We start from the raw sequence: 15,534 nt of genomic DNA, 5'->3' as shown, positions 1-15,534 counted from the left end.
TCATTTTCCTTGCTTTACCTTTATCCACTGAGTAGGTTCCATGGCGAGACTCACTTATTGCCCCTTTAAGCACAGGCTCTTTGACTTCACGTGTTTGATCTTTCTGCCTGCTGTGCCCGATTCTGGCAAAGAGGGCACCCCTTGAAGAGGAAGGGAACGTAAGAGATTTTTCTGGAAGACAGCACATGAGGAATTTGCTTTACTTGAAGGCATGGTAGTGGTATGAACTGTATGTCATGAGGATATATTTTTACCCTGTCAGCGTCTGCCTAAATTGAATCTTGATAGTACTGTATATCAGCAGCTCTTGAATTCCTGGTGATAGTCACAGTGAGGAGATAAGTCTTGCCGTGCTTATGAAGATTTCAGTGCCAGAAGCTTTGAGGAACGGAAGGTAGACAAGAGAGGCCTTATCGTATTCTTACAGATTGACTGGAGGCTGTGAAGCTTTCAAATTGGTCTAATGAACTGACTTATGAGTGTGTGCCGTCTTGTTGTCCAACTTCAGAAGCCGCTATTGAGAGCCGCAGTTAATTAAGCACCTTGGGCAGAACACAACTCCCATTTAGCGCAGGCAACACATTACACAGCTCTGGAAACAAAACTCTGCTGCTTCCAAATCATGTGGCAGGACATTACAGGGTGCATTCAAAGCCTATGTGCATGAGATTGTGTGGATTTTGAATTAAAGCCATATAAGCCTGCATGGGCATGTGTAGGTGCCTGGAAGATATGTGTGCATGAAAGTGGGTCTTGAAAAATTAAAGGTTCAGCCACAGCACTATTAATTATTAATTATTATTAACAGTATTTATATACCGCTTTTCAACTAAAAGTTCACAAAGCGGTTTACAGAGAAAAATCAAATAACTAAATGGCTCCCTGTCCCAAAAGGGCTCACAATCTAAAAAGATGCAAATGAATACCAGCAGACAGCCACTAGAACAGACAGTGCTGGGGTGAGGTGGGCCAGTTACTCTCCCCCTGCTAAAAAAAGGAGCACCCACTTGAAAAAGTGTCTCTTACCGAATTAGCAGGGGTAATTGGTAACTAGATGCCCATCAGAGGATGGAGGCCACAATCAGCATTTATTCCATCCCCCCTATCTAGTCTCTAACATCATTCTGAAAAAGAAAGGTGAGAATGCACCATAATTTGCAGATTCTCATGCCACTTTACTCTTGAGAGGCATTGAAGAAACTCAGAAACATTGTCATGGCCCCCAAAGTGCAATCCTGAGCCCTGACAGATGGGGCAAATGAGAAGACATAATGCCAGAGGCGATGTTAATTGGATTTACCCATTGTTCTTAACGCAGATCAAGAACATAAACAGTATCTTTTAGAATGTAAGAGGAAAGTGTGCTTCTATAAGGGAGAAAAAAACTGTACTCAAACTCGTCTGAACTTGGAAGCTAAGCAGGGTCAGGCCTGGTTAGTACTTGGATGGGAAACCGCCTGGGAATACCAGGTGCTGTAGGCTTATATCATAGTCTTTCGAGACTGAAGGTTATCAACCAGCAAACGTGAAGTAATTTGAGTGTACCTTGGAGGTTTCTTGTTTCTCCTAGGCTGTGGGATATATGATTTTGAGGCACCCTGACAAACACCTTTCCCACCTGAAATCTGATCCATTGAACTCGCCTTTGTTTGCACAGATAACACAGGCCAACACACATTTTGCATCCTTAAACGTTACACCAATTCCTGTGTATATTTGGGGTGCCGATTCAAAAAATGGGATCCATTTATTTTGCCCTATCACTCTAGTTTTGGAGACACAGCATAGCCACTTTAGTGAATGGTTCAAGCAGCTTCCTCATGAGGACGCCTACACCATGGCTTCCTCATGAGGAAGCTGCTTGAACAATTCACTAATGAGGCTATACTAGATCTCCAAAACCAGACATGATAGGGCAAAACGGATGCCATTTTTGGAACCGGCACGCCAAATTCATATCAAACCACCATAAAGTTTGGGAAAAACTTTTCTGACCCTCAGTTTTGTAGGCCTGTGCAATTATGGCTAAACTCCCAGATCCAAGATTGTAAAATGCTTTGCATGAGAATGAAGTGACAAATCAGGAGGAGAATGGAATTTTGCAGTTTTTGTTTTCGTGGCTGCTGTAGTATTCTGGTTCCCTGTTTTTATTGTTTTAGACAGCACTTCTATGCACACTTATCTGGAAGTAAATCCAGTTAAGCACAATGGGCTTGCTTCTGAGTAGATGTGCAAAACATTGTGCTGTTAGTGTACTTGTGTTTTAATTAATTGTTCTAAGCCACTTTGAGGGAAAAGCGGGATATAACTTTTGAAAGTAATTCTGGCCGACCAATTTGAAACTGAAGCTTAGCTGAGGCAGATTTGTGTAGTTTGTTCATCCGCTATTGTTTGTTGCTAGATTTCTGTGATAACTGTCTTTCCTTCAAGTGCCTTTCCTTCAAGCTGCGGTGTACCTGGGAGGGCAAAGGGGACAAATGCCCTGGGCACCAGGCATGGGGAGGTGGCATTGCACCACCATCCACCCCTGTGGCATCCCCCGGAGTACTCAGTTGGACGGCATGCTGATCTGAGAGCCGCCGCTTGAAGGTCTTTCCCCCCAGAGGTGTTCTGAGGGCTGGGGAAGCATTGTACTGCCTCCCCAACCCTCTGAAGGTCTTGCAAAGCCCTTGCAAGGCCAAAAAACATCACTTCTGGTTTCATGGAGGAAACCAGATGTGATGTTTTAAAGCCCTTAAAAGGCCTTCTGAAGGTTGGAGATGCTTCCCTGGTTCTCAGAATGTCTTCTAAGAGCCTTAAAAGTCTGTAAAATCTGTCTGTAAAGCAGCAGTTCCTCATAGGCTCCCTTTTTTAATTTATGCTTAGGGTGGGAAATGCATATGAAAGACATTGTTAGATACCCTCTCTCTCACCTTTTGAGAAATGCATTTTGCTCCTTCTTTCTTCTCCAATGCTGAAATTCTGTATAGCATGGGCCTCCAAACTTTTCAGTAAATGGGCCACATCGTATATTTTACACATTTTCATGGGCCAAAAAAAATCATTTTATGAATGAATGAATGAATGAAATTTAAATGAATGAAGAAGTTTTACTTGGATCTTTTTTTTGTAATCAGCATGATACAATTCAGAACAAAAGAGACATGTGACAATTACAAAGAAACAATGCTGTGCTTAAACTGAGAAATGTTATACAATGAGTAGAAATGCCAAACATTGGCAAATTGATGCAGGCCAGATAAAATCTTTTGGCGGGCCGGATGTGGCCCCTGGGCCGAAGTTTGGAGACCTCTGCTAAGTAGACTTTCCTGGGAGTAAGTGGTATTGAATATAGTAGGACTTATTTATGACTAGACATGCCTTGAATTGCACTGCAAACATATATTTAATAATAATGATCACTTACTTTGGGCAAAGTATCAAGATTTTTTTGGGAGGGATACATTGTGACATGATTATAATTTTTCACTGATGTATTAAATCAAGAAAACAATAAGAGAAACTGTCAAAACTTGCGAGGAATACTTCTGATATCTTTAAATGTCAAAAACTATTCAAAGTGTAACAATTTGATCTAAAATGTTCATTTTATTTTTGACCACCCTCGCTGCATTGTGACCTAAAAAACCAAGAGAAAACATTTGAATAAGAGACATTTTTAATTTTTTTATTTTAAAGTGTAGTGTTGATGGTTATTTTTAACACTGCAGGCTGACATTCGTAGATAAAATGCTTTGCAAAATGAAAGAAAAGACGTTACGCCCATTCTTTGGTCTTGGTGTGAAAGAGCCGACCTTGCTAATAAATCAACATATTTTACGAGACAACACAAGGCCTGTATTTCAACCTAAGTGGTGTTCTCAGGAGGGCTGTCAAGAAACAAACCCAGCGAATCTGAAATATTGTGCTGAGGAGCAGAGGTAAGATAACAAACCCACTGACAGCCACTGGGAGCATAACAGTATACTTAGTTGTGTGTCGAGGTCCTCACATGACACAAAGTTTGATGGAAAGGTCATTGCACAGTGCAGTGGAAATAAAAAGCGTCAGCATCATTCACAGTGGGGGAAAAAATTAGGGCAGCAGACGGCGATATGAAGGAGAAATAGGCCAATCGACTTCAGCCTGCATCTGTATGATAGCAGAGTTTATTTGTGCTCTTGGTAGCAAGCAGCTCCCACATTCACCATACCTGGTGTAGCAGTATTATGAGAAGAAACCATATTGCAGTAACATGACATATATGCAGTGCAGTGGCATTGTTAAGGGGGGCAGGGAGCAGTTCCTCTCGGCTCCACGCTGCCAGGGGGAGAATCACTGACTCATAATGCCCCCCCCTGAGCCTTCAAATGCAATTCGAGTTTGTGCAAATCTGAAAGTCCCTGTTTAAAGGTTCGGGGGGGGAATTCTGAGTTATGGGGTGTGACAGCACACCTGGAACTGACGTTGCTTATGGTGTGACATGGGGGCATAATTTTGTTTGCCCCTCAGTGCCACAGTGGCTGGCTACACCACTGGTGCAGTGCAATATACAAAGGACCGGGGCTGGAGCCTACTTCTCTGTGTGCCCTGAGTTCCCTTCCAAGCTTTGGAAAGGTGCTTAGGAACCCACATGATGATAAAAATCATGTTTCTTAGCAGAAGTTGGCTCCTCTGCCAAACTCGTTAAAACCAAATGCCAAATGCACAAGCCAAATGCACAAAATTGTTATGATTATAGGGAGGAAGAATAAGGGGTGAAATAAGGGGAAAGGAAAGTAAAGGTGGCTGGGATTGAACTAGTGAGGAGTGTTCATGTATCGCAGATCCTGTTTGGATGTTTGAACAAAACCTTTTAAGCTATGCAAATATGCCCAACCTGTAGAATAAGTCATCTGATTGCAGAAACATGCTCCACGGTCTCTTTTTTGCAGCAACTGTTACTCTGCAGATGCCTGATCTTGTCTGATCTCAGAAGCTAAGCAGGATCAGGCCTGGTTAGTACTTGGATGGGAGACCGCATGGGAATGCCGGGTGCTGTAGGCTTGTACCATAGTCTTTCGAGACTGAAGGTTGCCAACCACTTTTCTTATTTTAGAGTTTTTGAAGGGGAGAGAGTTGTATGTATCCTACCCTTGGATTTTAAAGTTGAAAGCACAGTGTTACCTGAATTGAAATCAAGGCTCTGACTGCTATAAGCCTACTCACAGTACTTTATTAAGGTGTTGAAGATTAATCTTGCAGAGAGCAGTGGAGGGGGCAACAGGTCTAATTCCTTCTCAGGCTGAACATGTAGTGTGGGTGGCAATATAGTTCATCCATTTTTGTTCTCCTACATGGAGACACACACACACATATACACACACACAAAGAGAGAGAGAGAGAGAGTCTACATTAAATTGAATTGTATGGTGATTGCTTAGTGTTGCTTTATAGAGGCCAGACTGTAAAGACCCAAATGGTTGTTTCATTAAACAGAACATAAGAACAGCCCCACTGGATCAGGCCATAGGCCCATCTAGTCCAGCTTCCTGTATCTCACAGCGGCCCACCAAATGCCCCAGGAAGCACACCTGATAACTAGAGACCTGCATCCTGGTGCCCTCCCTTGCATCTGGCACTCTGACATAGCCCATTTCTAAAATCAGGAGGTTGCACATACACATCATGGCTTGTAACCCATAATGGATTTTTCCTCCAGAAACTTGTCCAATCCCCTTTTAAAGGCATCCAGGCCAGATGCCGTCGCCACATCCTACGGCAAGGATTAAGAGATTAAGAGTCGCAGGGCAATGGCTTGACAAAGCACAACTTTAATATTTTTCATTACTGGGACAATTGGAGAAGATAAGCTGCTGCAGTTCACTTCTTTTTGAAACCAGGAATGTTTTGCCATGTCTGAAAATACTATTACCTGTACTGCATTAACGCAGAATCCTCAAACTTTCATCTGCCACATCCACATCACTCAGTCTTGCTGTTTATAGTGGGCTGGAGCGCGTCAATGTATAATATGTATTTGGAAAATAATCCAGTGGGCCCTTGGTGTCTGTGGTAGATCCATTCCAGGACCCCTTGTTGATATGGAATGCTGATAATGAAATCTTTGGGGTGGGGGACTTTGCAGCATCACAATAACTTACCTGGAGTGCGTAGCCTCCTGGCTTCCTCAGAAGCTTCCAGGATGTGACTGGAAGTGACTTCCAATTGCATCAAGGAGGTCCTCTGAGGCCCTCCAGTCACAGGCTCGACATCCACAGATACTCAAATCGACCAATGTTGAGCCTGCAGGTAAGGAAGGTCTACTGTACATATATTTTGTATGCAGCTCTAAGAATGTCGACAATAGGAGAGAAATGTTTGAAGCGTTGAGACTGCTTGCTCTTTCTCTGTTTCTGCTTGCGTGCACCTCTCGCTCAGTTGGGCCAAAATGGGAAACTAGAGCTCTTTCCAAAAATTTAGCATCACAGTGACAAATTCCGGTACACGTCGTGTCTCGTTACCCGTTGGGGTTCCGTTCCAGAATCTCTAGTGGATAAAAAAAATCCATGAACTAAATAACAGTGGAAAAATAGATTTAAAGACACACTTCCAGGTTTCTTGCCCCTCCATTGCTCCTAATAAGGTCGACATTTGCAGGGGTTTGATTCTGGGACTCCCTGCTGATACCATATAATGTGTTAAATAAAAGCAATTTTTAAAAAATTAAAAAAGTGCATCCCTTTACAATTGTGGTTTAAAAAAACTTTTCTTACTGTTGTAGAGAGGCAGTCAGCAATCAGATAATGCAAAGGACCCTCTGCCTTTGCCTGGCTCAGCGGACCAATGGAGTGATCACTTGTATGACTGTCTCTCTACACCAGTAAGCAAACCGGTTTTTTAAACTGTGATTTTAAAGGGATGCATTTTTCCCCTTTTCCAGGGATCAGCACTTTCCTTCTCATTTGCAGGGGCCATTCGTGTTGAGTCAAATCTGTGTATAAAAATCTGTGTATAACAAGGTTGGTCCTGTATTCATTTTTTCCCCGCGTGTGAAATTTAAACTTCTTCAAACTCCTGAGCAGGTGCATTTGGATAGCAATGGCCTGTCTTACCAACACAGCTCTCCAGAAAGAGGTGGCCTACACAAGGTCATTCCCAGCCTCCTCTTGTTCTTCATTTTTGCTGAAATGGCTTCACAGCTGCTATTTTCAACAGAGACTGAACTGAACTTCTTTATTTCTACCCAGTTTCTTGCAATGCTGCTATCGCTAGCAGGTGCCTGAGGGGCTGTGAAAATCCTTTTCAGGTTGTGGAGTTTCTTGTGTTGTTCTTTTTGGTCTTTTTTGTGTTTAATGGATTCAGACTGTGAAATGCCCTCTCTGCTCCCCAAGGCATTGTTCTGGAGGTCTTCTCTTGACCTTTTTGCTTCTGCTGAGAGGAAACATTAGTCTTAATTGTGAAGCTCTCTGGCTTGACTTTAAAGCACCATCTCTTGGGAAGATTAATCTTTTTCCTTTTTTTTCTTTAAAGATTCATCTTCCAACTACATCAGACAACTTGAAACAAAAGTCAAACTGCTAGAGGACGATAATAAACTTCTTTCTCAGGTAGGTGGCTTGTCGGCATGTCGTATCATATCCTTCGACTGTATGTAACAGTATCTTTGTCCTCACAGTGGTGGGCTTCCTGCTGGTATGGATCAAATTGGTATTTAAGAGTAAGTGGAACATTCCTTCATCTAAAATAAACTGGTGGGTAGAAGCCCAGCTTTTTAGCTTTGCTAAGCATCAATGGCGATTTGACCAGGGCAAGACCATCCATGTGGCTGACTGAGGCAATCACCGCAGGGAGCAGAGAGCACCCACTTCCATTCGTCCATGTTGCTGCTGTTGCTGGTCCTCCTCCCATACCTTGAATTGAAAAAGGGGTCAGAAAAGAAAAGGAAGGGTGCTGGAGAGGAGACGAGTGGGTTAGAGTGTCTGTCACACCCTGGCCTGCCACTTTCCTCCTCCCCACCTCTGCTCCGTCTCCTCTTCTTCCAATCCAGGGAACAAGAGGAGTAGAAGTTGGCACGCTGTCAGGTACAGGGACAGGTACAGAGGGGCATTATTTGGCAGGCCAGCCCTGGATTCACCAAATATATAGAGACCAAGGGTGCAATCCTAACCCCTTATATGTCAGTGCTTTCCAGCACTGACATAAGGGCAATGCAGCTCTGAGGTAAGGGAACAAACATTCCCTTACTTTGAGGAGGTCTCCGTGAGTGACACCCAACTGCAGGATGCAGCACACGTCCCATTGGCACTGCTGTGTCAGTGCTGGAAAGCACTGACATGAGGGGTTAGGATTGTGTCCCAAGTGTATCAATGGCTTCTAGTCATAATAGCTATGCATTGAATGCCTCCAGGTTCAGCAACAATATGCCTCTGACTGCCAATTGCAAAAGAGCAGTGGAAGGAGAGAAGAATACGTTTCTCTCCTGCTCATGGACTTCCCAGAGGCATTGCTATAAAATGCATTTTTGAAATTATGAAAATTAATAGTATTTGGAATCTTATCTGTCTGACTGTACATCTGTTTCCCAGTACTATTCCCCATCACTACTTTATGGACACAATGAGATGGTTCAGACATCACCCAAACAATGGTTTGCAAAACAGACACTGTCTAACAAACTACGATTTGTTAATGTTTACTATTCAGTATCTGAAACTATGATTGGAAGCTAAGCGAACCATTGTAAATGTATGAGACCTATTTTGAAACAAGTTATTTGATTGCATGTTAGCTTCTGGGCTTTTTTCAAGATACTGACTGTGACCTTTAAAGCCTTAAACAGTCTGGGATCTGCATATCTCAGGAGCACCTTTTGTAAAATTCTTCTTATCTTTTAAGGTTCTCCAGGTAGGCCCAGCTTTGCATAATATTAGAGCTGATGTTACCAAACTGAGTTATCTGCTGAGAAATTCTTATTTGTTTGTTATGATGTCCTTGCCTTTAAAATTAGTTTTAATGTTTCGTTGTTGTTAATTCTCTGCTATAATTGTGTAATTATGCTGGATTTAATGTAGATTTATTTTATATTAAGCTGCTTTTTTCATAATTTCATCTAAATGGAAGATATAAATGTTTTGAATAAGTACACTAGCTCCAGGAGTTATGGACATCTGTGTTACAGACATATGAATTATGGATGGCTGTGGCAACATTTTTGTGCAGATGCAGTATGTCCTTTGGTGGTGCTTTTGTGTAGGCACAGTAGCAGTGGGTCAAACAGAACCAGCTGTTTCAGCCTACAGATACCTCAGTATATGTGCAGACCTCCAGAACCTAGCCTGTACATATGTATGGGACTAACAGCCCAATCCTATAGACTTGTAGCACTAGTGGAACTACTGTTCCAACAGTGCTACATCCTTTACGGTTACTGCAAAAGGCACTCTAGTAGCACACAAAGTAGCATGTTGCTAGAGCACCAGCAGGAAGGATAGAGCCTTCCCACACATGCCAGATGAGTGCGCAGGACCCTCTGAGGCAGACAGTACATCGGGGCAGGTGGCAGGGAGGGTGGGGACAAAACTAGGTAGGGAGGGGGAAGAATAGGGTCAGGGAGGCTGTGGAAGGGGTGGATTTGGTGGCAATGTTACAAGCTGGATCCTATCCCCTTGTGGACAATCCTTCTGCCCCAGACAATCTTTCTGCCCCAGATACAGAGCTGGTGCAGATCCAAGGATCGCCATTGTGAAGTGGAAGGCTTATGGAGGACTAAGGGGATACACTCCATTTTGAAGCCTTCCAATCAGGGCCTATGAGAGGAATTTTAGCAGGGGGTACAAAGTTTCTTCTGGGCCCCTTCCCAAAGGGGGGAAGGGGAGCAATGGGGAGAGGCAGAATGGGGGGCAAAATAGGGCGGGGGAGGGTGCTGACAGCCACAATACTCTTTGGAGCTCAAGTCTTCTAGCCCAGGTCTACCCATCCAGGTGTCATTGGCAGCTAGATAAAGTATTATGGAAAACCAAACACACTCCCGAGTCTCTCTAAATTTTTTGAAATATAGAAAATGGATTGCTAAAAATTAGCATCATCGAATTTAGGCTCACACTGGAATGGATCAAAATGAACTTCTGCAGCAGACGTAGCCCTACAGCTGGGTCCCTTAGCTTCTATACACTCCTTCATGGTAATGGGATCCACAAGCCAAAGAGCTACTGTAGCAGGCCAGGTTCCTCCCAGATTTGACACTGTGTTAAAGAGGGTTATGGATGCTTTCCTGGGTCTGGTGTGTATGGCTTGCAGCAGCGAACACTGCATGTACGTGATTCTCCCCCAACATTATGGACTGGTAGCGAGTTCATCTAAGATAGAAAAATGTCAAGTCCCAGGAACTTTCTGGGCCCCCTGCTTTGGATCCTGGGCCCCCTTTCTGACCCTGGGCCAGGGTACAAATCACCCCCTTTACCCCCCTCTCCTAGACCCTGCTCCCAGTCGTCCGTCCCCCCGCTAGATACACTGTGTGCCTCTTTGGTGTGGCTATACCAGTGGAGGGGGGAGGATAGGTTGAACTGTGAGCGTAAATTCAAATTCCTGGCATGTTTCTGGGGCATGTTTTTCCAGGATGCTGGAGCATGCTCCAGAGTAATGGATTGTTTTCCTAGTATATCTACTAACCTGAGGAGTTCACAAATATCTGGAGCTGCCTTCCACCGACTATTGGATCATCTTGACCAGTACTGTCTTTTTTGACAGCGTCTCGCCAAGGTCAAAGGCAGGTGTCCCATTTCCCAGCCCTGCTATCTTTCAAGAGGAGATCAGGGCTCAGTTTATTGACAGGCGAGCCCAGCAGCTGTCTAGTACACTGAGCCCACATGATACTGAGCACTTCAGTTATTGTTTAATATTATAGAAGGATTTTAAATTTAAAGGAAATTTGTTTTTATTTGCTTATATATGGCATGAGTAAGTACATATTTACAGATTCATTTGTGCAAATTTATCACCATATGTCAGATCATCAAAATTGTGACAGAGACTGCAGAGGCAGCAGAAAATGGAAGTATTCAAAATTGAACAAATGAAGGAGCACCAAAGATACTCTTGCCTGAGTGCAGCGTTGCCCGAGGCAACATCTGGCCCAGAGCCAACCCTGGTGGAAATACTCCGGGGTTAAACCTGGGGCGTCTTGCATACAGTGGATGTGTGCAACCCCTGAGCAAACAAATATACACCATTTGCTTTTAAATTAGCGCAGGACAGGCTGTTGTAGACTAAATGAATACAGCAGGTGGGAAGAGCCTTCAATAATATGTAATGAACCCCCAGGCCATAGTAAGGGTGGGAACTGGGGTGTAAAAGGGCGTTCACATTTTGTGAAACATTGACAGGAGTGTAAGCTTTCCGCTATTTTTGTTGAAATTGATAGTGTAGTTCCAGACAGCAATTTAAATTCTCTCTCTCTCTCTTGTGTTATAATAGTAATTACTGGAGGACAGTCTGATTTTATTCAAGACTGGCACCAGTAGTAGCTAATTTTAAAAAATAAATAACGTAGATGGGGTTAGTTGAACAATATGGCTTGTTGCTAGGCGACAAGCCATGGGTTGGATTTTGGTAACTGGCTCCTTGTTCAATACACCCTTGACTTGGCTTCTTCCTGCCTTGTGTGAGTCACAAGACACAGAGTACTTTATCTGTTTACCCCTTTTATACGAGGTCAGCAGCAGGATCAGTAATTAATAGGTGAAAAGTACATAGGCAATCAAAAAAAAGGAGCAGCCCTCTTATTAGCACATAATGTTCCTGCCAAAGCCTTATTGTTTTGCCGTTGGATCTCACAATAGGCAACAGCCGAAGAAATGTTCCAGTTGAAACTTCACAGATTTCTTATATAGAATCTGGTCTTTCTTGGTAAAACTCCCATTTTTTAACAGAAAGAATCTAGACTTAAAAAAAATAATGCCAATTAACAAAACAATCCCAGACCCAAGGCAAAGCCAGACAGAGTGGATTGGTTGTTTCAGCCAATGAAGAGGTAACGGATAATAAGGCAAGCTCAGCCCTAATAGTGAAAGGCTGGAGAATGGTCTGAAAGTTCCTGCTGTAGTATATCTGGAAAGCAATATCATGTGAAGTGGTTTGGCCCCTCTTTCCCACCTGCTGAGAAGACAGGGGAGGAGTGCCAACTCTCCTTCCAACTGGGTCCTTGGCCATATCCTAGCACCGGCAGTCATTGCGGCACACGTCTCTGCACATCTGTGAAGCTGCTTTATTGGACTATTGGTCCCTTTAACCCAATATTGTCTTCTGTGGCAGCCACTGGCTCTCCAAGCTCATTAGCAGAGGTTCTTCCCAGTCCCGTTACCAAGTTCCTCCGATTGAAGACGCTGGCCATTGAACTTGCAGCTTCTGCATGAAAAGCATGTGCTCTGCCATTGAGCTCTAATGCCAAATACGCAGGCAATTCCTGGAATGTAATTGTCTAATTAGATTTCCAAAGAGTATTTTAATAGCATTGTAGAGGTCATTGCTGCACAACAGGCATCATGTTTAAAACTGTCATGACCTACATTTAGACAAATAAAAAACATGTACAACAACAGAGAATCGCATGAAACTACCTTTTATTAAATCAGACCAGTTTCGTATTATCTATAGTGACTGGAAGTTGTTCTCCAGGATTTCAAGCTGGCATCTTTCCTAACCCTACCTGGGGTTGGCAGGGACTGAACTTGGGACCTTCTGTATGAAAAGCAGATGTTCTATTAGTATGCTATGGTCTCTCCCTAGCAAGAAGTTACTGTTGAGTTGCTGAGACCCAGGATGCTGTAGTGGTTTGGGAGTTGGGCTTAGACCTAGAAGATCCAGGTTCAAATCCCTGCTTTATCCATGAAGCTTACTCGGTGACCTGAACCAGTCACTATCTCTTAGCCTCCACTACATCACAGGGTTGTCGTGAGAACAAAAGGAGGGGGGAGAACAAAAGAAGGGAGGAACGATGTACAGCACCCTGAGCTCGCTGGAGGAAGGGTGGTACAAAAATGGGAAAAATAGAGTAGGCTCATTCTCTCAGATTAACTAGAAGCCTGTTCGTTTATGTATTATTAACAAATACTGTATTGAACAGCATCCAGATATAAAATGCATAGCTTCACAAAGTTACATCAGCAGTATCACTACCAACCAGAATGGCAGGTTCGAAGGGGGCTCTGAAATGTATCCTTTCTTTGTTCACAGTAGACCAATGTTCTGTCTTCTCATGCGTTGAAAGATTGCAGGAATGTCAGAAAGTGTGGAATGATGTGGGCATTTAGAAGTCTTCTGATAACTTCATTTTTTTTAAGAGACATAAAGAGGAATGTTGACATTGCACAAAAGCGTTCCTGAGCAGGTAAAATAGCTTGTTTCCTGGGAGGGGCACCCCCTAGCAAAGGGTCTCTCAGTGTCTCGGTCTCTTTTGTAACAGGAATGATTTGTACAAAGCTTGCAGTGCAGTTTGCAGCCGGAGGATCAAATTACCTTAGATGAAGCAGTATTTTGCATTTCCGTTTAGCTCTTGGAAAGATGCCAGGTAGACTTCCATAATCACTAGTGAGTTGCTAATCTCTTAATGCATGGGCATTGTTGGATACTTAGGACCTCAGATTTCATCACTCCAGGGTCTTGTCGACACAACTTCCTACCAGTGTGCAAGCAGCTTTCCAAGAACCATTGAATATCAACACACAAGAAAGATAAAAGCACACTGGGATCAGACTCTTGTTCAGCTGGTTTCTCTCGGTTAGTATCCCAGCTACTCCAGGGAACATTTGACAGTCACAGAAGGAAAACTAACAGAGGTCAGTGCTCTCCTTTCTAATAGGTTCCTACCTAGCTGGAGCCAAAACCAAACACAAACCCTGGAGGTGGTTTGAATGAAAAGACTGGGAGTAGGATTAGCTGCCATTTGAAAAACAAGTTTGCTCACAATATACATTACAGGGACCTTCAGAGTCAAAGCTTTTACAAGAAAAACTGCCTTTACTATGTATTGGAAAGGAAAACAAATTCTAGCCTAAATTCTGTGAACCCGAATTCTGCTTCTGAAACCAAAGATGCAAATCCTGACAAAGGTGCTGCTTTTTCACAAACATGCCTGGCTGCTGCAAACCCTCCATTTACCCCCATCAAAGACTGCAGGAAGCTCTTCAGATTAGGCAGCATCACAGCAGCAGAGCAAGGTGGATTGTGCCCTTTTATCTGTGCATTTCAGTCCTGCGCAGGACTCTAAAAATAGGCTTGTGCTAATGTGTTTACCTCAGTGGTTTGTCATGTTCAATTCTCGGAGAAAGCACAGATGAGTCAGAGCAAATTTCAGCCTTTTGCCCTATAAAACATGTGTTGTCGTATGTGATTCCTTCCCTCCCTGCAGCCTCTCACCTTTCACTCTGACAAGCAGGTCTGGACTTATCAAGTGGTGCTCTGTGGCATCAACATGAAACACATTGCTGTGTGGCAAACAACAGATTTGGGGTGTCAGTAACGGCCAGTTTTTTGTTATACTGAGGGTGGAGAGATTTTTACTATCTGGATTTTCTGTGCTAGAAAATCCAACTCTTTCTCACTCTAGTAACCCGCAATGAATGCTGAGATGATTGAAAATTAATAGCAGAGGAATGAACCTTCACTGAATTAAACATGCAGTGCTTTTGGCCAGCCTTGCTGACAGGCCATCTTCTTTTCCAGTCTTGGTTTGTTGTTCAGGATCAATGACCTGTCCATGGTACTTACATTATAAATCCTTCGGAAATATCAGTCTGTGTTCTGTGGTGCACCTAATCCATTTGTGTTGGCAACCTTCAGTCTCGAAAGACTATGGTATCGTGCTCTGAATGGTGGTTCTGGAACAGCGTCTAGTGTGGCTGAAAAGGCCAATTCGGGAGTGACAATCCCTTCCACACTGGGAGCAAGTGCAGTCTGTCCCTGGTCTGTCTCCCTGGCTATGGGCCTTCCTTCTTTGCCTCTTTTCCTCAGTCTGTTGGCCAAGTGTCTCTTCAAACTGGGAAAGGCCATGCTGCACAGCCTGCCTCCAAGCGGGCCGCTCAGAGGCCAGGGTTTCCCACTTGTTGAGGTCCACTCCTAAGGCCTTCAGATCCCTCTTGCAGATGTCCTTGTATCGCAGCTGTGGTCTACCTGTAGGGCACTTTCCTTGCACAAGTTCTCCACAGAGAAGATCCTTTGGGATCCGGCCATCATCCATTCTCACGACATGACCGAGCCAACGCAGGCGTCTCAGTTTCAGACCTAATCCAATACTGGCACTAAAGAAATATTAGATAATACTACAGATAATTTAGCTTATTCAGGAGTTGTAGCAGGCTTGAGCAATGTAATCTGAAAAGGGGGGTATGTTTAATCTTTTTGTTACCTTTTCACTTGATAATTTCAGGAGGGCAGTTAACCATATGGGCTTAACTGGAATGTTAAGCAAAAACAAAAAACAAACAAACAAACGACATAAATGCTAAAACTTTTGAAAGTATTTCTTCACTGTAAGATAGCGATATGTTATATCTCAGTCTTTAAAATGGATTAAAGACT

At 43.4% G+C, this 15,534-nt stretch overlaps 1 protein-coding gene across 3 annotated transcripts in view; it reads left to right on the top strand.

Moving 5' to 3' along the window:
* The window catches only part of CCDC85C (coiled-coil domain containing 85C), a 225,176-nt gene that overhangs the window by 145,676 nt on the left and 63,966 nt on the right, over positions 1 to 15,534 (top strand). For all 3 annotated transcript variants that reach the window (XM_066628917.1, XM_066628925.1, XM_066628908.1), the window contains exon 3: positions 7,492 to 7,568. In XM_066628917.1, the coding sequence (XP_066485014.1) occupies positions 7,492 to 7,568 (77 nt within the window). The remainder of the gene's footprint in view (positions 1 to 7,491; positions 7,569 to 15,534) is intronic.

This window comes from Tiliqua scincoides, chromosome 1 (genome assembly GCF_035046505.1).
Source record: "Tiliqua scincoides isolate rTilSci1 chromosome 1, rTilSci1.hap2, whole genome shotgun sequence".
Lineage (NCBI taxonomy): Eukaryota > Metazoa > Chordata > Lepidosauria > Squamata > Scincidae > Tiliqua > Tiliqua scincoides.
The sequence above is the reverse complement of the archived record's forward strand: the minus strand, read 5'-3'. Positions and strand labels throughout refer to the sequence as shown.